The sequence below is a fragment of the Crassostrea angulata genome, chromosome 8 (assembly GCF_025612915.1).
Source record: "Crassostrea angulata isolate pt1a10 chromosome 8, ASM2561291v2, whole genome shotgun sequence".
Lineage (NCBI taxonomy): Eukaryota > Metazoa > Mollusca > Bivalvia > Ostreida > Ostreidae > Magallana > Magallana angulata.
In genome coordinates this window covers 42863236-42887093 of record NC_069118.1, presented here as the reverse complement: position 1 = coordinate 42887093, position 23858 = coordinate 42863236, and the positions used below count along the sequence as shown (strand labels likewise).

The 23858-nt window shown below is 35.8% G+C and overlaps 2 protein-coding genes across 4 annotated transcripts; one reads left to right on the top strand and one right to left on the bottom strand.

Annotated features, from left to right (window-relative positions):
• Positions 1–308: 308 nt before the first annotated feature.
• Positions 309–22476, bottom strand: LOC128159012 (uncharacterized). Of its 3 annotated transcripts, XM_052822042.1 has the most exons (9): positions 22408–22476; positions 22133–22274; positions 8584–9010; positions 7985–8130; positions 6052–7521; positions 5588–5753; positions 4858–4987; positions 3279–3491; positions 309–2740 (listed from the first exon to the last, which is right to left on the bottom strand). In XM_052822042.1, the coding sequence occupies exons 3-9, from the start codon at positions 8994–8996 to the stop codon at positions 2600–2602; spliced, it is 2679 nt and encodes an 892-aa protein (XP_052678002.1). In that variant the 5' UTR covers positions 8997–9010; positions 22133–22274; positions 22408–22476; the 3' UTR covers positions 309–2599. The 3 variants fall into 3 exon arrangements, with proteins under 3 accessions (XP_052678002.1, XP_052678001.1, XP_052678003.1); XM_052822041.1 differs by lacking the exons at positions 22133–22274; positions 22408–22476 and adding an exon at positions 10201–10286; XM_052822043.1 differs by lacking the exons at positions 22133–22274; positions 22408–22476 and adding an exon at positions 10201–10286 and having other exon boundaries at positions 8635–9010.
• LOC128159014 (uncharacterized) lies at positions 13525–16791 on the top strand. Its single transcript, XM_052822044.1, has 2 exons — positions 13525–13611; positions 14827–16791. The coding sequence occupies exon 2, from the start codon at positions 14827–14829 to the stop codon at positions 16555–16557; it is 1731 nt and encodes a 576-aa protein (XP_052678004.1). The 5' UTR covers positions 13525–13611; the 3' UTR covers positions 16558–16791.
• Positions 22477–23858: the final 1382 nt, after the last annotated feature.

Here is a 23858-nt window from a genome sequence, read left to right as displayed (position 1 = left end):
TAAAATAGCCTCTATTAACTCCGCATTTTCTAAATTAATGTTATACGTGTATGTTATTTTAAAAATAAAGTAATCATTTGAGCAAACTGATCCATTATTGGCGCCAATAATTCTACAGTAAATTAATCATAAGTTTGCTAAAAACTTTGAAATGAATATACTTGTCATTCCTGGTGTATGTGGGGCGGGGGGGGGGGGGGGGGGGGGGTTATTGATTTTAAGAGCCCCGACCTCTATTTAAGTGTTCATTGTCACTGCACTTACAAATCTTTAAAATCCAACAGAACACCACATGAGTCATGTTTCAATCTAGGGTCTTTTTCTTTTTAATGACAAGTTCATTGTTAATGTTCTGTCACAATGTACATCATCTTTTAAAGGTTAGATATTCCTCTGTCAAGAAAGATAATCTTCAAATGTTTAAATTTTTTAAAACCAATTTCTGTCGAATTTTGCACCGCAGGGTTTCCTAAGCACGCGGGATCCAGAAGGGCCCGGATCCCCCCCTCCTGGATTTTTAAAAAAAAAGAATTTAAATAGTAAAATTAACGAAAAACTGCCTCGGATCGGACCCCCGATCCCCCCCCCCCTCTCTCTCTCCCTCTACGGCAAAATCGGACCCATTCCTGGAAAAAATATTCTGGATCCGTGCATGCTACAGTAAGCAATTGAACAATAATGATTTACAATTTTACATATCATTTTAATAAATCAAAAACATAATTTGATTTGAGTGTTTAGAAGGTTCATTAGCTCTAAAACGTTTTGACTATAGTCCTTAAAACATTTCCTTGTACATGTATTGATATTTTTAAGAGCGTATTCTCTCTCTGCTCTCTACTCAGAGGTACCCCCTTTTACTCTCTATAGAATAATGAGTCAGTTTGTCAGATAATGTATTTGGCCCTTTATAATATGAATATGGAATGTAAATGACCTTCAAGTAACTTTTTGTGAATGTCCTTGACATGAAGATTTCCCAGCTCTATTTTTTCTCACAATTTACAACAAAGTTTTTTTTGACTTGACATACACAAAAAATCCTTATCATTTCTCATTTTATCAAGACCCATCCTAGTTGTTTGAGATATATATGGCCATATTTCTTCACCTTTGATAAATATATGCCCTACATATATAAAGTCCTAACCCAAACAACTTAAGAAGTGCTTTTGAGGTCAACAGTACAGTTAGTCATGGTATAAATAAATTTCAATATAAAAGAATGTACAGTGTATTAGAAATCAGAATGAACTTGTAAACTTTGTGACGATTTATCTGCTGCATAGAGATTACTGTATACAGGGTTATGTTCGCCCTGTGATATTTTCGCCCTTCTACACTTGCAAACAGTTTAACACTGTCTCAATTTCGCCCAAATGTGACGTGTTAAAATGAATATTATATGCGTCAATGGAATTCGCCCAGTCTTAAATTCGCCCATAGTCAACACGGGCGAAATCGGCAAAAATATAACGGGCGCTGCATATTTCCCTGTATACAGTATCTCCTAATTAACTAATTAATTTTTCTTCTTAACAATTCATGCTGTAGACTAACATGACTATATTGTAAGGCCACACAAATATAATTTCTTGATCATCGGACATCTAGTGAAAAAAGATATGAGCGGGCGAGCCATTAAATAATAATAAAATTATTATCTATTGTAGTCAAAAGTTTTCAGCAGTTCATAAATTTTGTGCAGACAGTTATATTTTTTTCTTCTTGTTTCTGGTTTTTATTAAAACTTTTTAAAATGCAAAAAATAGAGCGGAAATAGAAAAGAAAACAGCACAGAATTTATTGGTTGCGGGAAATTAATAATAATATTATTTATTTAATTTTATTTTTAAATGAGCGTGCAGGGTCCTACGAACAAGAAATTATATTGGTGTGGCCTAAGTATTAATTTTAAAATGAATTTCAATTGTAAAGATCTAGTTAATGAGAAAAGATCTAGTAAAAGAGAAAATCTATAAAGAAGGTTTAGCAACAAATTCTTTTCATAGGTGAATGTTGTAAACAATTTTGGTTTAATAATGAGAATAAGGGCAAAGTAATTCATTAATGACAGTAGAAGTTGTTTTTAAAAAATGTCATTTGAAATAAACAAAATCCAGATTGCCTAAAGTTCTCATAAAAAATGTTTATGCATAATGTATACTATTGAGCCCTTCTAGCAAAATGTATTATACTGATATTAACTTAAACTTAAATAATGAACTTTACAGTGAAAATATCATTTAAAAAAAATTTGTTGTAACACTTTTAAGTGAGCTACAAATCTGACAAGTCATAAACGTACTCAATCTTACGACAAAATCTCAAAGGAAAACATTACATAAAAAGTCTGAAAGAACGACAAATTAATATAAAACTGATAAAGCCTTGCTGTTTGTTGTCCATCATAGTGTAAAGCACTACATAAAATGGTCCATCTACTGAGAGTCAGTTAGCACTGTGATATAGCTGACGAATCGCAATTCCATGCAATACATTGTTCACAAAAATCCATCCATCTTTGCAATAAGTTGATGTTTAACTTTGGTGGCTCTGTTACGGCGCAATGCCAAACCTTCCTTGTCTGTCACATTCGTCATATTCCGTACATGTCCCTCATGTTGGTGCGGCAGGCCTGGAGCACTTCCTGTACGGAGCACTGACGGAAAAAGGCCACCCTCTCTGCCACGGTTATAGCCATGCCGGGGTGGGACAGGGCCATCTCCTCCTTGGGGATCTATGGACATACAATAGTATACATTATATCATAGTAAAGGAAGTACAATAGATATAGGATCTCTAATGATTGGTGATTGTTTATAAGCTTCATCCAACAAATTGCAAGTTTTACACCCAGGAGCCTTGGCTCTGGGATAAAAAACACCATGCATTTAAGGGCAGGAAAAATTTGATCTATTGGGTCTTGAAAGTACCTGTCTGAAAATGATTAAGTTGTAAAATTGTTCAAAGATTTTCTCAAGGGATAATAGTTGTCAGATTTTCCCATTCACAAATTCTTATATGTACAATGTAATTTGTTTTTACTCTGACTTATCAATTTCTCCAGGTTAACACACTGACGTTTTCCTTATATTAAGTCATATCAATTTCAGTGTAAAATTTTAAAAATTAACTTTCACATTACTATTTTATATGTTCTATATTTACAGGGTAAAATTTCCATGATTTGATACCCCGTTTATTTTGAATGGATAAAATTAATTTTACTATGTATGCTAGATGTGACTTTTTTAGGCAAGAACTAAAACACTAACCTTCTTTGGCAAGAAGTATGGAGCGTCGGTCTCCAGCAGGAGTTTGTTGAGGGGGAGGTAGCGGGCCACATTGTGGGTCTGCACACACTGTCTGTAGGTGACCATTGGGGTCAGTCCAATATACAGCCGGGGGAAGGCCTCCATCCACCGCTGGGCCCCAGAGTAGTCACCCGTAAAACAGTGACAATGGATCTTGTAGTTTCTAGGCACCATCTACCAAGGAATGGGGAATACTAGGGATATATTAATTCAATTACCAGGTACATGTAATATTTGATATGGCCAACACAGAACATTTATCTTTGTAGACAAGAATTCGGATCGATTCTTCAGACTCCTTGTCTGAAAATTCCGCAATTCCAAAACTGTAGTTTCCTTATTTTACAGTGCTGATCACAGTAATTATTTCTGCGTTTTAACTGTTTTTTTAAAAATCTTGAAAATATTCAATTAAGGAGAATGCCAAAGTTACATCATAATTTAATTCAGATCCGTCCGAAAAATAAGACTGAGATTTTGAAATCCACAAGATGTGCTTTTAAAGAGTTTATGCGGATAACTATAAATATTTATAAATCTTGATTGTCAGACCATTGAATTTGGGAGTCTTACATTTTTTTTTAACACTGATAAGCAAACATTAGAGCCTTCCTAAAAGATCATTTTTGTCTTTTAATTAGGTTTTGCTTTATTTCATGCATGTTATATATATGTTATGTCATCTTAATTAAATAATAAATGTCTTACTCCTTGTAGTATCAGTGGACATTGTTATTTTCACTTTCTAAAAATACAGCTTCGTACACTGCTCAGGGTGTGTAATTAGTGTAGACAATGAATATGTGTGTTTATATTCCTGAAGTATCTGTAGCGGCTAGCTGCCTGTGTATATCTATTCATCCTTTGTATCATTTGTATAGACAGTATGATAATGTGTATAACCTCTAGTAGCATTTGTTGTGTTTGTATACACAAGGTCTTAATGGAAAAATGACAATAACAAACCATCAACCATCTCAAAAATCCATAAAACGAAATACAAATTCAAAGCAGAACAACACTGACCTCCAAAAAGATAGAGTTACATTGTAGGATCAGGTGCCTAGGAGGAGTGAGCGGTCACACCCGACGTGTACTCTTTGTCGTAATTGGGGGGGGGGGGGAGGAAAATTAGGTGATGAATTATGGTTTAACAATTTGTATAAAAAACGTGCCTTATCTCTTGTCGTACTTATGCGCAGTGTGTTAATGCGCCGAAGTAATAGTTAGATCATATTAAGTAAAATTCATGCCATTAAAAAGGGGGCTGAGGGAGCGGAGCGACCGAGTTCCTTCTTAAATGCATAATTTTTTCTTTATATGATCTAACTAACTTAGAACATAACCCAGTTTTTCAAAGTCTGATCAAAAGTTCTGTGCCAATAAAATAACACCTCTCTTTTGCTTTCTCTATAAGCTGCCAATCTAAATGTGACAAAGCTGTGGATCGACTTAGAGAAATTCTTCACTATTAAATTTATCTCTTAATAGAATATTTAGCGATTGCAGATTGGATGAAAAAGGTGGATTATGTTCTAACCTCTTGCAGTATCTGTAGACAATCATCCTCAGCATCTCTACAATGGATGACCAGTGGTTTCTTCATCTCTAAGGCCAACTGAATCTGTCTTCTAAACACAATCTTCTGGACGTCCATGTGTTGTTTAAATCTGTAACACAATTCAAACAAAGTGGTATGACTACATTATTGTGTATAGTTATTTTTTTATTAGCCTTTCACTTTATCTATAGATTATATTAAGTTAATCCAGTTCTACGTTTTTTTAAAGAAAATAAAGAATCTGTTTTTTTGTTAATTTAAAAACTTGGTGAAATAAGACCTTCACATTATCCATTCTTGATGAATTTCCATTGATTTCATGCGGTGTCTGTTCACTTTCTACCAATTCAGATACTACATGTATATGTATCATATACATGTACCTCACCATGAAATTCCATGTAATTTACACTTTCAAATGTTCAGTTTATTCACAGTTACATATTATGTACTCTTTATTTTTCCTTTCTATAAGATATAGGGGATTCTAAAACACTGCAAACCATTTTGGGGGGGGGGGGGGGGTCCCAAGTTTCATTATCTTAAATCAATGAATTACAGAATGTCAGAAACTCATTTTTAAAAAGAAACTGTCAAAAGGAATACGGTAGTTACTGTGATAGATGATGATATGAAATTGTAATAAATATGTATCAGCCGAGGTAGATGACATAAATAGTTGTCTTAGCCACGGATCATGTGTACTAACGTTCCTGAGTAATCCAGTCCTATTTCCCCGAGGGCCACCACTTTCTCGTGCTGTAGACACTCCCTCAGTCCGTTGTAGCACTTTAGGGAGAAGTCAGTGGCGCTCTTAGGGTGACAGCCAAAGGCCAGCCACACATCCTTCTCATACGACACGTCCTTCCAAAGCCCTAGTAGATGCGACATAAAAATAATACAATGTAGAGCAAATGTTGAAGGTTCTTGAAATTAGCTCAAATTCTTGGAGAGTGGTATGAAAAATGTGATGTAATCTAGCACAGTATTGTAAATTGAATAGATTAAAGTCAAATATTTCTCAAAAATAGATGCGAGATATCTAAATGATTTTCAATGGTTTTACCCTCAATTTCTGCTATTACATGAGTGACTTAAATATGTAGTATATCTAAATCTTTATAGCATTTCATATTCAGCTGAGATTTTGCAGATTAGTTAAGGTTTTCTTACCCTCTGATTTAAAAGTGAAGGGATTACAAAACACCGCCACACAGCCTGCAAAGTTATCAGGGAAAGTATCCGAGTTGGCCGCCTTAAACCGGCTCCAGGATCCAATGAACCGGCCACGATTGAACAGGAAATCCAAATGGCAATGGGAATCTAAGTACGGGACACCATAGCTGCCGCTCGTCTTCTTGAAATTCTCCTTCCAGTCGTACGTCAGAGAGTTGGAATGGGGCGAGAAGCTGGAACTTAGTCTGGAATTCTGATAGAAGCGCAAACGATTTGGCATTAAACTGACTCCCGTTACACTGGTGGTGTCACCAGAGAGACTGAAGGAGTCTTGTGATTTCTGCAGATCTGGATCAACATTTCTAATTGGAAGGTTTTCCGGGGCACTGATGGTCCGGAAGTGTTTCTTTAGAGTTGACTTCACTTCTTCGTTGGCGTCATTTTCACGTTGGCCCATCAGTGGAGAATACGTGGAGTTTCCACAACTAGCCCAGAAAGGATGCCTAGAGGGTGTTGCTTTATCTGCAGTTTTACTGTCCACTTTCCTTGGAACACTGCCAAGTTGATTAGTATTGGAACTATATAGATCATTTCCAGTTAATTCTTGTGCATTTTCATTCCTATCTATGAAAGATTTCACAGCTTCTGATGACTTTGACTGCAACATTCCCTTAGACTTTACTAAAGTTATAAAGGATCTAAGGGACCTGTCAGATTTTTTCTTTATCCTTGGAGATTCATAGGCTGGAGAATTACTGTAAGTACCTCTAGGACTTGAACTCACTACAGAGACTGAGGATTTAGGCTGGGAATTATGGTAAGGAGAAAAGCCCAAACACTGACTCTGTTTTACTTCAATCTTGCATTCCTCTTTAACATCTAATCCTGATTTTTTGCCATAGTGCTTGCTCTCAAAAGTTTCTGACATTCTTTGAACATTTATAGCTGTCTCTAGATTCCTCCTTGCTGTAACACATCTCGTGTCAATCGGTCCAATGAAACAAGTCGACACACTTACAACAGAGTCTTTCCTTTCCGCCATTTCAACCCCAGCTGCTTCACATTCTGATTTTGCTGCCACTTCCTTTTCCTGTATGCACTTCCTTTTAACCTTTACTTCCTCCTTCTCTCTCTCATTATCCTCTACCTTCCTCTTTTCCCCAGCATAACAGGGCGACACAACATCAGACAATGCAGTCTCCTGTTCTTCATCTGACGAGTTACTGCTATCATCCACACCATAGTCTACCAAGTTTTTCTTCAACACGACGACTCGTTGCTGACTTGCGACCAAGAACTGTCTGATCGTGGCGAGAGCATCTTTCGGAGAATGGTCGACCGCAGCGTTACAGTTGTTATTGGAGTCTGTCTTTACAGGAGGAAGACTGTTTCTGTTGATGTCTCCATTATTACATGTCTTGGACACGGTCACAGCGGACAGACTTGGAGTCAAACCTGTGGGTGCCTCTGTTTAAAAAGATAATTAAAAACATATTTAAAAGATTCAAAATTTCTGTGGCCAGGGGTGTATATTTGCAAATATTTAGAGAGACTAGTGAATACCAAAATCAAGATCAATAAATCTTTCTTCAAAAATATTAATGTACAAAGAGCAAAATATCAAAACTCTACAAAGTGCAGCTACAATCAAGGAGTACAGCAAGAAAGTAGTTCAGTCTATATACATTATGCTGTGAAGAACATCGATTTGAAATGAAGATAATACAAAACTATTAATCTTGAATCAATGTCTTATATTGCCTTGCATCAGACAATCAAATTATTCTGGATAATTATCTTTTAATTTTTTAAACAACTGTACCCTGCAGATAAATCAACAGAAAAAAATCTACAGCCAAGTATTTTAAAATTCTAAATAGTTCACTTTTAACAATACTTCATATGCATGTATAGAAAATAAAGCATGTACTGTTGAGCCGATTCCTGGGGGTCAGGGAGTCTTGTTGGGGTGGGGAGCTCATTATAATTCTCCGGGGGGAGGAGACCACCACATCGTCTGTTTCCGAGACTGATGAGACCACTGAGTGGGGGTTTACCCTTCCAAACTTGTTACTCCTAATAAAAGACAGAAAGGATTAATTTAAACTGTTAACAATAATTTATATCAAGAGTGTAAACTTATTTTATTGACAGTAATAAGACAGCCCTTGCCAAAGATTGAAAATTAATTGAAAACCAACAGCATGGTCAGTCTCGCTTCTCTTACTAATATTGTTTTGTTTGTTTACACACCAGTATTAACCAAGATTTTTAAAATCAATTTTCCTTGGTCCTCCGAAGGTTATATAAAATTAAACATTCAAATGTTAAGCGCTATTTTTGGCTTAGTGTCGACCCACAAGAAGAAAGACTGATGCAATAGACCTGTAACTCTAATCATACGCCAATAACCAATGAAGGTGAGATAAGGATACATTTTGATTAACAATAATAATAACTCTGTAACGTAAGTGAGTGAGTTGAAATTGTTTATCCTAGAATATGTCAATAAAATACCAAACTACATACATGGAGTATGCCTTGGCGTAGTAGCTCTGCCACCCCGTGTATAACACTGACCCAGACAGACTCGACAAAACATCCATTGAGTGAGCCTCTCCCTCCACATTTGAGTTCTCATCTCCATGCAGCACCTGTCGATTGTCTCCACCCTCTTCATTTTGATTGACAGCTGACCGAACCGAGTAGGACTCCTGTGGAGACCAGAACTGGACCTGTTGTTCCGTTTGCTTTGCCAATGGAGTTGCTGTGACTTCGAGCTGAACTCTGCGAGTATGGTCATTTTTGGTCCATGCGGAGGCCGGAGAAATCTGGAACCGCACTGGATTTTTCTGGTTTCCTTGGACCTGCTGGTGTTTACGTACCCCCTGTGAGGCCCTACTTATTGATAATCCAGTTACTGAAAACTCCTGATTTGACATGGTCGTTTAGTTACCTACATAAAAAAGGAGAAATTTTGACAGTGGAAAATTTGATACTTTATATACTTTAATCAAAATCACTAAACTGCACAATAAATAATTCATTTCACTAGGCCTATACATGTAAGATGTGTTGTAACTGTTGATCATTAGATCTACAGTCTTTGAATGAGGTTTTTTCTGTATCCCTTGGTTTTCGAAGAGACTTTAACAGTTACTTTAACAGACTTGAAAAGTAACTCATAATGCTTTTCCTAACAATGACACATGCAAAAGCAGCATTACACAAACAATTTTTAATGTTTTCATCTTATCCTCTCCATGCCCAGGAGGACATATGAGGCCATGGAAGAAACAAGTATTTATTATAAAGGTCGAATGACCGGCATGTAATATCATTTATAGCTGTAATGTAATGCGAAAGCATAACAGTACATGCAAACAACATGATAAATAAGATATGGTATAGCGCATCAATTTGTTGATTTCAGTCAAATACATGTAGCAGGGCATGAATAAACTTTACTTTTAATAGGCAAATTGTACTTACAATTGATATTCTTACGCATGTAAAGAGAAAGGTGATTTGAATCATATTGTATGTAACTGTATTAAATTATGTTACTCTCAAGGTAAAAGCATTTTAAATGAAAACATTATTTATAATTCATCATGAAATGATTAAATACAATATTCAGATACATTATAATACATAATGAAAACATTATGATTCATCCTGAGATGATTATACACCTAAGTATATCATACAGAACTACCATGATTTTCATAAATTTAAAAAGATTTTCTTGATAAAATTTGCAATGATATTGTAATGAAATTGTATGGGAAGTCAAATGTCTCATCAATGAAAAATGAGTTACCGCCCCTGTTTTTTCAACGATATTCTAAAATTTATGTTTTGCTTGTAAAATGAACTAGCTTTCTTAGTTTCTACCAACTTAAGATTAAGACTATCTAAGTGCCGTTTTACCTTATAGGCCCTCATAGATGCGCGTACATTTTAAGGTCTAAGGTTAAGAATTTGTTAAGTTTTGTGCGAAAGCGTATAGAGCCAACCGTTCAGATGGTTCAACAAAATTACTCGAATAAAAATTAGCCTAATGTACGTTAAAATTTAAAAGAAGCTAAACCGTAAGAGATGAAAGGTATTTGCAAGATGTTGTTCAATGTTGACTTTTTATACCAAAAATGAAGTTATGAAAGCAACTTGTTGCCCCTTCTTTCCTCGCTGCATCCTAAATTTCTGATCTCCTTCTACTGAAGAGCAACATTCAATTTAAATGGCGCGAAAATTGCTTCAAAGAAAATCCACGGGCCTGGAAGTTATTGTAAATATATTGCATGTGCATGTATAAAAAAAGTACTTTTTTATACATGCACATGCAATATATTTACAATAACTTCCAGGGCCCGTGAGAAAATCCAGCGGACTGCACTGCATCAGGCACGTAGCATCGTTTTTTAAAGTGGTATGGGGGGACAGACTCATCCCAAAAATCTTTACAAGAAAAAAAAAGAGGGAAAAAGATTACTTTCCAAAATCCCCAAACCCTGAAAATCCCAATCCGTATGGTGGTGGTGGTGGGGGGGGGGGGGGGGGTCCATCATGTATACCTTTTCATAGGCGTCGGAAGCAAATTGAAAGTGGGGGGCTAGACTAATCCTCAGAAATATTGAGAAAAAAGTAATTCCAAAAATCATGGAAATCCTAATCCGTGGGGGGGGGGGGGGGGGGGGGGGGGGGGGGGGGGGGGGGGGAGTATACCTATACTTCCAAAAAAATTAAAATATTTATCCTAAATTTTTTTTCCAAAATCAGGGAATTCCTAATCCGTGGGGGGGGGGGGTGGGGCTAGTATGCTTCTGAATCTAACTTCTCAATCTTTCAAGGTAAATTTAGGAACAATAATATTTCCTACGACAAAAAGTGGGGGGGCTGAACCCTCTATCATGCTATGTTTGTAATGGTTAGGTATAACTTTGGCAAAAAATGTGGGGGGGCTAAGCCCCCCCTAGCCCCCCCGGTTCCGACGCCTATGCCTTTAAAGCAATATGAGCTGCATTTTCATGTCGAATTGTTTTCTTTACAAAAATGTTATTTTCTATTTAAATGACAAAATTATATCATGGTTTTTAAATTTCTGTTAGCCATATTTTTTGTGGCCCGGAAAGCCGCTTAGAAGCCTTAATTGTAGCAAAATTGAATTATTGTCAGGATTGTCGTCCTGTACAAAAATTGATTCGTTAGATATTCATTAGAAGAGAAATCTTTCTTCTGACAAAACTTGTTGGTTTTTTTTCAAATCTTGTTTATCATAACAGTTTAAGTTACATGCAGATTTATGATACTAACAGGTTTTTGCAGCAAAATAATATTCTAAAAAATACAGCTCATATTGCTTTAACTTATTCTTTACAGACTCACAAAAAAAATAGTGGGAGATGGCAACTCCATGATAATCATATTTTTTTACAATCATGTAAATTTCAGGAAATTAGTTGCTGCGAGAAAAAGTGTGTGTGTGTGTGTGGGGGGGGGGGGGGGGTGGGGTGGGGGGTGGGGGGTGTGCTGCCCCCACACCCCTCTTGTTGCTACTTGCCTGGCAACAAAAACTCTCAATTTGAATGTTGACCCATTTTTAAAAGGTTTACAATAATTCCTGTTGGATTCATCTTCAATCTGACTAAATTCAGGTTTTTTTTTTACCCCGTCTGACAAATTTGATGTCGCTACACAAACATAGCGACATCGAGTTTGTCGGAACGGATCAAAGATCTGATTTTAATCAGATTACATCTTCACAAGGTTTTCTGTAGAGCGGAGCGGATCAGAAACTCTTGCCTTTGAAAGTTGTTTATGATTTATTAAGACTTGAACGAAATTGAAGAAAACTTTTTATTAAAGATATAGCTAGAGTTTGAAAGAAATGAACTTAAATACTTTACATTATACCTTAATTTTCGTGGCAAGTTACTTCTGCTTCGAGTGAGGCAACGCCCCTCCACGTCGGAAAAGCCGTATGGTGGACGTGTTTATGAAATTTCATAAAACTCTATATGCTTGGCAAATAGAAAAGTATTATATAAAGTGAACTTCGTTTATGGAATTATATAATGGAGATATTTATTTGCTTAACTGTATTTTACGTCAATCTCAAAGTGTGGTCAGCAACCAGCGCGCTAGTTTGCATTTGTCTCAAAAAATTTTGTCCTGCATGTCTAGATGACCGATTGGTTAGCGCTCACTGCTACGAAAATTAGTTCCGCAGGTCTGGAGTTCAAAATATCTACAGAGCAATAGTCCATATCTAATGATAAATTATAATTTTACAAAAGTGCACTCTGTTTAAATAAAACAATACTGAAATATATCTTTTCTCACCGGCCACTTTCTTATAGACATTTACAATTTAAATTTTATAATTATAAATATATAAACAATGTATTTTCAGACGTCTTCGCACATGTTGGTACGTATAGCTAGTATATATATGGTACAGTATTACATAATATCAATTTACAAAGACACAAGTATACATGTACATGTACCTTAATTTTGTTACATGTTTATTTACAGATGGTTACTGACATGCATATACAGAACAATAATTTGATTTATTCTGATAGTATTTTTTTTCTGTATTTTTTAAATTATAATATATTACTTACACTTGGTTACAACCTTATTTATCCTCCTTTTTATACAGATTACTGATGATTAATGCGCGGATCTAGTCTAGGGGGTGTCGGGGGGGATTTATTTTAATTTACATAATTAACTTAAAGCAAATATGCCTCGGACTTTCAATTCGGACCCCCCCCCCCGGAAACATTTTCTGGATCCGCGCATGTGATTCACAAAAAAGGAGAATGAAAAGTAAGAATCAGATTCGTTTTAATTAAAATTGAAAAAGTATCTCGTACCCCAGTATGATTAACACCACCCCCTTATCACTACTCTCGTCTGTACAAGTAAAGAGAAGGGGGGTTGTTTTGATCTGATGCTCATACATGTACCCCATAGGCGTCGGAACCGGGGGGGCTAGGGGGGGCTTAGCCCCCCCACATTTTTTGCAAGTTATACCTAACCATTACAAAACATAGCATGATAGAGGGTTCAGCCCCCCCACTTTTTGTCGTTGGAAATATTATTGTTCCTAAATTTACCTTGAAAGATTGAGAAGTTAGATTCAGAAGCATACTAGCCCCCCCCCCCCCCCCCCCCCCCCCCCCCCCCCCCCCCCCCCACGGATTAGGAATTCCCTGATTTTGGAAAAAAAATTTAGGATAAATATTTAAATTTTTTTGGAAGTATAGGTATACTCCCCCCCCCCCCCCCCCCCCCCCCCCCCCCCCCCCCCCCCCACGGATTAGGATTTCCATGATTTTTGGAATTACTTTTTTCTCAATATTTCTGAGGATTAGTCTAGCCCCCCCACTTTCAATTTGCTTCCGACGCCTATGTACCCATATCACTTAATAGGCCGGGAGGTTTAAATCTAATTTTAGATCAACCATGCAGTAAATTACAAGTCTCGTATTTTCTCACTCTGGTCTCAGGGCGTCACTAGGTTACCTTGCTACAGAACTAAAGGTAAATTAGAATAATAATTTGTTTGATGCAATACAAAAGTCATAACATATATTTCCCATGACGGTACAGAAGTTTACACATTTCCTACCGTATTATTAGATTTAAATGCAGTTCAACATTAATATTTTAGTATATACATGTGCGTAATATTTTCATTGTACTAAACCGAAAGTAGTGGCCATTTTAATAGTTACATCGTGCCATGGTCAGATATCCAATTTTATTATATTCATCCATTTGTTTTACACCTGTTAATAAAAAAACAACAAATAATTGATTTAAAAAGGAAAGCTATTTACCAAAACTGATTAAAATAAGATCTTTGATCCGCTCCGACAAATTCGATGTCGCTACGTCGCTATGTCGCGAGGAGAGGATCAAAGATCTTATTTTTATCAGATTGCTATTTACCTTTTATTATACTTTCATGTTAAATACTGAAATCTGATTGGTTTAGACGCAGTTGATAATCCGTTCTATTACCCTCAGCGTTAGCAACACACTTGGCAACGGGTAACACAACGAATTGTTACGTGCGCGTAAAGTATGCGCGTACGGTTCACCGTACAATTCACGTCATTTCTATATAAAAGCAGTTAAAATTTCTCTAAAATTAAGACATTCAGTGTAATAATATAAATAGTGCCTGTTTGTTAGGATCGGTTGACAATGGTTTTCTCGGGGTGTCAATTTCAACTGTTACCCTCACAGGCACTTGTGGCACTTTTCTGGGAAAAAAAATTACCCTATAGTATAATAATAACAGTGTTATTATTATACTATAGGGTAAATTTTTTCTCAGAAATAAGTGCCTATGGTTACCCTCCCAAAAAGGCACTAGTAATATAATGGTATTCCGGCATTATATTTTCTGCTCATTATAATATAAATATTTTAAAAGACATGTACACAAAAAAAATGGATTTGGGCATGTACATAACTAAGATAGAAAAGTTGGAAATACGGAATGGACAAATAAATTGTCTCTACCTCAAAGTGTGACATTATAGTGCATACCGTTATGTCATAATTCCTACATGTATCTGCTGAAGATTATTATTAATCAATACATGCTAATCGATTTGAATACCTGTATGTGTGTGTAGGGGGGTGGATGGGTCTTAAATTCGGAGTTTTTAATGATTTTTGATAACAAATACAATACATGAAATACATGTAGCCTCCACTAACTTAAAGGCACTTTTACCATTTCAGATGGCATTTTCTGAATCCCAAATACCACCCGAGGCCCAGCATTATTTGGTGTGTGGCACTGAAGACTGTGATAAGAACTGCCAGTTTTACTGCAATGACTGTCACCAACCAATGTGTGAACAATGCAGAGATGAACATCAGAAGAATAAGAAAACCAAGAATCATGAAGTGGTCCATTATAAACAACGCAAACGTCGAATTCCTGCAGAGAAATGCAAGATTCACCCCACAAAAGACAGAGATCTTCTCTGTGAGGAATGCCAGATTCCCATTTGTTCTAAATGCACAGCCATAAAAGAACATCGCGGCCATGTTTTTACTGATCTAGAAATTGTCTTTGCTGAAAAGGTATTGCAAAATCAAGAGGAAATTGACAAAATTCGAAATTATTTTGAGCCAGTTTCTCAAGACGTGAAAATAGAAATTGCTGGAGATGTCACAGAAATAAAGAAGATCATGGAAGGTATAAGAACATCCATGAAAGCTGAAGCTGAGTCTGTGAAAAGAATGGTAGACACAGTCACATCAGATAATATAAAACAAGTCAACAAAATAGAACAGTCATTGTTAGAAACATTAAACGGTCAAAACCAAGAAATAGATGACTTCATCAACTATCTTAATGATTTAATCCAAACATATTATGGTTACCTATCTCCCTCAAAAATTGAAAATTTAACATCATCTCTCAAATCAAAAAGCCTTAAAATTCGACCTGTGCCAGAGACATCCAAACCAGTCCCACCCGTATTTACTGCTGGTCAACACAGCAAGGAAGATGTCGCCAAACTACTGGGTAAAATAACTGTTCCCAACACAAAAGCAGAAAACAGAAAAATAAAGCCCATGGATACTGCCTCTACACAGTTGAAACCTACAGGGAAACAGAGGAAACAAGACAGAGAGAAATCTGACGTGAAACAAACACTGTCTCTGTCTTCGTCTGTCACCAAGGTCAGGGAGTACACAGTACCAGGTGTTTGCAGTGTATATCATATATCACTAGGTAAATCAGGCAGACTCTGGGTCAGTGATTATATAGGTAACCTTGTCCAAACAGATCTAAAGGGGTATCAGCTACAGAAGATACAAACCAGTGGTAGAGATGAAGGCTACCACACAGTCACGCAGGACGGGGATCTGATCTATACAGACAAACACATCAAAGTCATCTATAGGATTACACCGGATGATACAATCACTGAATTCATTAAAACAGGAGACTGGGAATCACTCAGTATACACTCCTTCCACACCAACGGGGACATACTGGTGGGGATGATAAAGGATGGAGAGCCCTCTAAAGTCACCAGGTACAACAAGACAGGGACAGAAATGCAGAACATACAGAGAGACAACAAAGGACAGACACTGTATGGTACACCACACTACATCACAGAAAACATCAATGGTGATGTCTGTGTATCAGATCATTACAGTGGTGTAGTGGTGGTGGATAAATCAGGACAACACAGGTTCTCCTACACAGGTCAAGGGTCATGGTTTAGACCCTATGGAATATGTACTGATGTACTCGGTCACATCCTGGTGTGTGATACTTACAGTGACACAGTTCATCTCCTGGATCAGGACGGTCAGTTCCTGTCTGTACTACTCACAGAACAACAAGGGCTAAAGTATCCCTATAGTGTGTGTGTGGATGATGAGAACAATCTCTGGGTGGGACAGTATGAGACCAACACAGTGACAGTGTACAAGTATCTACAGTGATCATTATACATGTATTTCCATACAATAATTAGTTACTGTGTGTGTATGTTGTGAGACAATGTAACAACAACACTGTGATAGTGTACAGTTACTGGTATCTACAGTGTACATTGAAGTACATGTGCATCATTTATGTAACCATGTTTATTCGTATATGTATATGTTTTTATTTACTGTAATGAATTAATATTTTCATTGCCGATGAATTAACAAATAAATATACATGTATTGACATTTTTTATATAGCTATTGAAAATTATATATATATACCTGATCAAATCTTGACAATGAAAAGCTATAAAAAAAGACTTGCTTTACATATGATTTTTAAAATATGTTATATCGAACAATGATTTTTAAAATTATTGAGAATATTTTTCAAATAATTTTTTAAACAGTGGCATTAAAAAGCAAATATTAATCCATTAATTATCATTCATACGCACTGATTGCTAAAACAATATTCTTCCTTTTTATCTGTCCTAATCTAATCAGTGGTGTAGTCTGAGAGGGGATGTACCCGGCGTGCCCCCCCCCCCCCCCCCTCTAAAATTGTCAAAATAAAGTTAAATTATACTCCTTCGATCTAACAAAATGTACAACTTGCGAGTCTTAGATATGAACTTTTTGGAAACTCATGGGATTTCTCTGCATTAAACTGATTTCAACAGTGAGTATAAAATAAAAATAGTCCCGTGTGTTACGTACATAGAAAGCCCATTTTAACTACCCTCTTCTTGGGTTTAAATGTGACCAGTCATTCGACTTCAAGTAATTTGTTATATTAGGTAGGGTTTAAAGCGACCCTTCCATGTTTATTATAATATATACAAGGTGGCATGGTTATCTTTGTTTCAACTTCACAAACATCGTCCAATTGAACTTGATTTTTTTAAACTGATTAATTTACAGCCATTCATAAGAAAAAAAGTAAACAGAAATGTTCCTTATATTTCTGCATGGCGGATGTCTTTGCTACGATTTTGCAGGTCTTATATTTACAAACATTTAGAAATTAAAAATCGTCCCCTGGGCCCCTATCAGGGTTGCTCAGACTCTTTACCAGAACTGGATCCCCTCCCCTCCCAAATTCAAATCCTGGATCCGCCCCCTGCTAATAATTTTCTTAAGATTGCTGAGAAAAACAGATTGCGAGAGGAAATATCAATATCCCAACAGTGTGATTTTAAATACGTCATTCTGTTTTTACCCTAGAATTCTTAATCTTCAAAATGCAGGGGCTTCCATGGGCTTTGCCATGGACTAGCGAAGGGCCCCCTTAAGGCTCTTGGGCCTCCTGTTTATAACTAGTGCCCTCGTTAACTTCAAATCCGGGATCCATCCCTGGTTTAATACTCAAGATTTAAAAAAAAATAACCGGATAATTAGCCTTAAATGAAAGCACTGTGGTGATTCTCACCCCCCCCCCCCCTCCCACGGATTAGGAGTTTAAGGAATGGCGAGAATGGAATTCCTTTTTAAATCTATTTATTTATTTTATTTTGTTTTATTTTTTTTTAATTTTTTTTTTTTTTTTGCTATTCAAGATTTTGGACAAGTTAGTACTTCCGCCTTCCTATCGTTGGTAATTAATTCACGTGCGATTTACATCAGTTCTTTTCGATCATCACTGAGGGAGCTTGTGTACTAAAAGGTTACATGGTTTACGCCGATAAGACAACCCCCCCCCCCCCAACTTTCGATTTGCTTCCAACGTCAATCAGAAATGTTATTGTATTATATGTATGTAGGAACATGTACGTGAAAAAAAAAACCCATGGGTTCTCGAGCCTGTTTTCAAATATCTCATTGAGTTAAAATCAGTATATATTGACTTGTCAACACAAGTCTAATTAATTTGTACCACATGTGCAAACCATCAATTTATTTATTTACACATTCATTTTTAGCTCACCTGAGCCAAAGGCTCAAGTGAGCTTTTCTGATCACAATTTGTCCGTTGTCTGTCATCGTTGTCGTCGTTGTAAACTTTTCACTTTTTCAACTTCTTCTCAAGAACCACTGGTCAGATTTCAACCAAATTTGGCACAAAGCACCACTAGGTGAAGGGGATTCAAGTTTGTTCAAATGAAGTGCCACGCCCTCTTTAAAGGGGAGATAATTGAGAATTATTGAAAATTTGTTGGTATTTTTCAAAAATCTTCTTCTCAAAAACTATCAGTCCTGAAAAGCTTAAACTTGTGTGGAGGCATCATCAGGTAATGTGGATTCAAGTTTGGTCAAATCATGCTCCCCGGGGGTAGGGAGGGGTTACAAGAGGGGGATCAAGTTTTACATAGGAATATATAGAGAAAATCTTTAAAAATCTTCTTCTAAAAAACTATCAGGCCAAAAAACCTCAAATTAAAATGGGAGCATCCTCAGGTAGTGTATATTTAAGTTTGTTCAAATCATAGTCCCCGGGGGTAGGGTGGGGCCACAATTGGGGGATTAAGTTTTACATAGGAATAAATAGAGATTTTTTTAAAAAAATCTACTTCTCGTAAACTATTAGGCCAGAAAAGCTCAAATTTGAGTGGAATCATCCTCAGATAATGTAGATTCAAATTCGCTCAAATCATGGTCCCCGGGGGTAGGGTGGGGCCACAATTTGGGGATCAAGTTTTACATAGGAATATATAGAGAAAATCTTTCAAAGTCTTCTTCTCAAAAACTGTTAGGCCAGGAAAGCTCAAATTTGAGTGGCAGCATCCTCAGATAATGTAGATTCAAGTTCGCCCAAATCATGGTCCCCGGGGGTAGGGTGGGGCCACAATTGGGGGATCAAGTTTTACATAGAAATATATATAGAAAATCTTTAAAAGTCTTCTTCTCAAAAAATGTTAGGCCAGGAAAGCTCAAATTTGAGTGGAAGCATCCTCAGATTATGTATATATAAGTTTGTTCAAATCATGGTCCCCGGGGGTAGGGTGAGGCCACAATTGGGGGATCAAGTTTTACATAGGAATATATAGAAAAAAATCTTAAGAATCTTCTTCTCAAAAACTTTTTAGCCAGAAAAGCTCAAATTAAAATGAAAGCACACTCAGGAGGTGTCGATTTAAATTTGTTCAAATCATGGTCCCCAGGGGTAAGGTGGGGCCACTATTGGGGGATCAAGTTATACGTAGGAATATATATAGAGAGAGAAAATCTTTAAAAATCTTCTTCTCAAAACCTATTAGGCCAGGAAAGCTCAACTTTGAGTGGAAGCATCCTAAGATAGTGTAGATTCAAGTTTCTTCAAATCATGGTTCCTGGGGTTAGGATGGGGCCACAATAGGGGATCATGTTTTACATAAAAAATATATAGAGAAATTCATTAAAAATCTTCTTCTCAAAAACTATTTGGCCAGGAAAGCTCAAATTTGAGTGGAAGCCCGGGGGTAGGGTGGGGCCACAATTGTTGGATAAATTTTTATATAGGAATATATAGAGAAAATCATTTTAAAATTTTCTTTTAAAAACTATTTGGCCATGAAAGCGCAAATTGGCGTGTAACCACCCTCAGATAATGTAGATTCAGGTTTGTTCAAATCATTGTCCCTTGGGGTAGGGTGGGGCCACAATGGGGGATAAATTTTTATATAGAGAGAAAATCATTAAAATTCTTCTTCTCAAAACTATTAGGCCAGGAAAGCCCAAATTTGAGTGGAAGCATCCCCAGATCATATAGATTCAAGTTTGTTTAAATAGTAGTCCAAGGGTAGGGTGAGGCCACAATGGGGGATGAATTTTTACTTAGGAATATATAGAGAAAATCTTTAAAAATCTTCTTTATAAAGACTATTTGGCCAGAAAAGCTGAAACTTGTGTAGAAGCATACTCAGGTAGTTTTAATCTAAGTTTGCAAAATCACAGTTCCTAGTGGTTTGCATAGGAATATATTGAGAAAATCTTTAAAAATATTCTGGGAAAGTTTTCGGTCCAAAACTCAGTACTTAGTGTATAAGCTCAGGTTATACAGATTTAAGTTTGATGAAACCATGATTCCCTAGAGAAAAGTGGGGGCACGATATGGGGGGGGGGGGGGGTATATAGGAATAGAGAAAAATCTTCTTACAAGTACAACAACAAAAGGGGCTTGGTATTTACCAAAAGAAAGAGGTGGATAAAAATTGGCAGATTTTCAATTTTTTTTAGCAAGATCTACTGTAGTCAGTTGTCAAGATATTTTGAAACCGTAATATAATTTGGCCAGAATTAAGGCAATTGTTGCTCAGGTGAGCGATGTGGCTCCTGGACCTCTTGTTTAATGTACCTACATGTACTATGATGAATAATTTACAAGTCGATGATGACGACTATGAAACCAATTTGAAATATGACGCTAGTTATCTCCTCCCTACACGATATATTTTAATACTTGATACACGTGCCAACATGTTCGAACGAGTTCATGGTTAAATTCGAATCTTGATATCAATGTCACACTAGAGCTGGCTTACCAAAACCAGAAACTGTAACCACGATCTTATGATTATTTGTTAAGTTCCCCATTTCATTGAACTGAAAAGTTACGGGATGAAAACTTTTCACAATACTGAGACAGTAGCCAAATGAAGAATACAATATATTTGCAGTCATTTAATATGATACGGACTACGTATACGATATCCGCTGTCAAAACCTTTACACAGTATTCAGTCGTTTTCTAGTCTATGCTGACCCCCTTCATTATTTTATATATATATATATATATATATATATATATATATATATATATATATATATATATATATATATATATATATATATTCGTCATTTACTTCTGTAAATCAATAAATTTTGTTTACTGTATGCTTCACATTCAAAACCTTATGTGCAGTTGTCTTGGCTTCAAATACATATAACATAAGAACATAAATTAATATATAGAGGAAGATACATCAGTTACAAAAACCATCTTCTAATTTGCCAAATTTCTAATCTCAAATCGGTATTATTAAGATGATGGTATTATTTAGGTAAATATCAATTGCCGTCTGTAAAGCTTTTGATGGATCACCATATCGTGATCAAAATCTTCTTTGCGTGGGTTTAATGACATGTTAAATCACCCAATTTTCTCCTTAAAATCCACAGCAAATCAATTTCGTCCTTAAATGCGCGTTATATCGGAAAATAAGAATAAAAGTTAAAAAATGTATCAGTTAACATCTTTGCCGATCGGTCAAGGGACACTGGGAAGAGTGGACGGGTCTTTACTGCTCTCTGTTATTCTGACTTTGTGTTCTTCCTTTATACAATTTTGTGCTTCAAAAGTTAACCTGTGTATTTTAGTAGGATTTAATGCCCCTTGGAACGTTTTTCATTTGTTGAATCTAGAATAGAAAAATTGGGTTTTATTAATATTCGTTATAATTTCGGATATGAGAGTATTGATAACTGCAGAAAAAGTACGGGCTACGCGGATTATGTATTTTTTGGCAATGTCACCGCCTTCATATACCACATGACTACAAATGTCACTGAAACCACATTATTCTCTTTCAAAAACTTTTTTTCTGTTATAAACGACACAAGTTTTGGGAAAAAAGAATATAACCCCGGTTAATAAATGAAATATCCTTACGATCTGGAATCGTTGGCATGTCGTGGCCACGTTCTGTTCCGTGTATAAGGAGTTCCAACCTCGAATAAGGCGACAATACGTCCCGGAGACGTCTATGGCGTTACAGTGAGTGTTATAAATACAGTTGGTGATGCACCCAACGCTTAGATAAAAGAAATTCGTAGATATATTGCAATAATTTGAATGGCGTTTGGAGAACGTCTTTCGTATACTTTGAAATCTCGCATTGTTTCGTTCTGTAAATTACAGAGAACACAAGTAACAGAAGGACTTACCGTGTCATGATAAAAAAACAACTACAAAATAGGCGTTGGTTAAATTTTTGTAGATACTGACAATTAAAGACATGTATGAAACATTTAAAAATGTCGACTATGAAATCAATCTCAAAATATGACACTAGCTACACGATACATATGAATATTTGATAAACGTGCTTCCAAATTCGTACTTCGTCGTAGCTGCATTCCAATCTTGGTATCAATGTCACACCAAGAGTTCCCATACCAAATTAACTACATATATCTTTAATCACGGCATCATGATTTTTTAGCTATATGACCTGAAATATAATTTCAGAATTGCGGTTTTGCACAATATAAAATACTACATCATGATGTCAAGTTTCATTTTCCAATAAATGGTCTCTATAACATGTTTTTCACTACACATTGTTTTGAAACAGTTTTTATATCGATGATTTGAAGTTGTTATAATATAAAACGATGAAATAAGTATTACATTTACCAAAAAGCTTTAATTTTAAAATGGCCACCTTATAAATAGTTCAGTTGATATTTGCTCGCATATAATTTGAAAGCTTCATATCTGTATATTTAAATAAATTGTATACGATTTTTACCTTTATCTAAACCGTACTATCGTCGGTATGCTATCATAAATACATGTGTAAGTTCTAGTATAAAATTTGATGCATTGTATTTATTCCTGGATATCATTTAGCCTAATATTAAAAAAAAATCATAAGGCCGTGGTTACCCTTATATTTACTACATTAGTATTTAAATATACGTGTAAAATAAATAATAGAACCGAAAATTAGCTTCTTGACCTACTAAAGATACAGTTTTTTTTTAATGATTATAGAAAAGATAACAATCATATGAAGTATACTTTACCATTAACACAAAAATAATCTGTTATTAGGCGTTTTCATATATGCGTTGCGCCGTCACGGCAAATGTACATGATTTTATATTTATTTGATCGGATTAATTTAAGGTGACTTACTACACTTGAAATAGTTCCTCAAATCAACTCGATTACTCAATTATGAAAGAAGAAATCATGGATTAGATTTATATGTCAAATAGGTGAAAAAATTACAATTTTGAAAAGAAATAATCTTTTCAAAAATTTAGTTCAGACAATGTGAAGAAAGTTCCAGGAAGATTCAAACTCATGATCTGATGTTCACAAATCCGATGGTTTAACCACTGAGCTATGACGATAATCAATCAAGAAGATTGATACAAACAATTAATTAAAGCATTTGACCCACCATCTTGTGACGTAGTGTCTTAGTGTAAGTCTATGATTTGTGGGGTACCTTAAGATTAAGTTGCAAATCTTTTAAAACAAAATTGTAAGACATACAGATGAAAAGTAGTCAAAATGATCAAATAATGCGAATCTCTTTTTTAAAGATTTGACAGAATGTTATATATCTTATAGGTATGGTTTTAAAGCGAGATTTTTTTCTTCT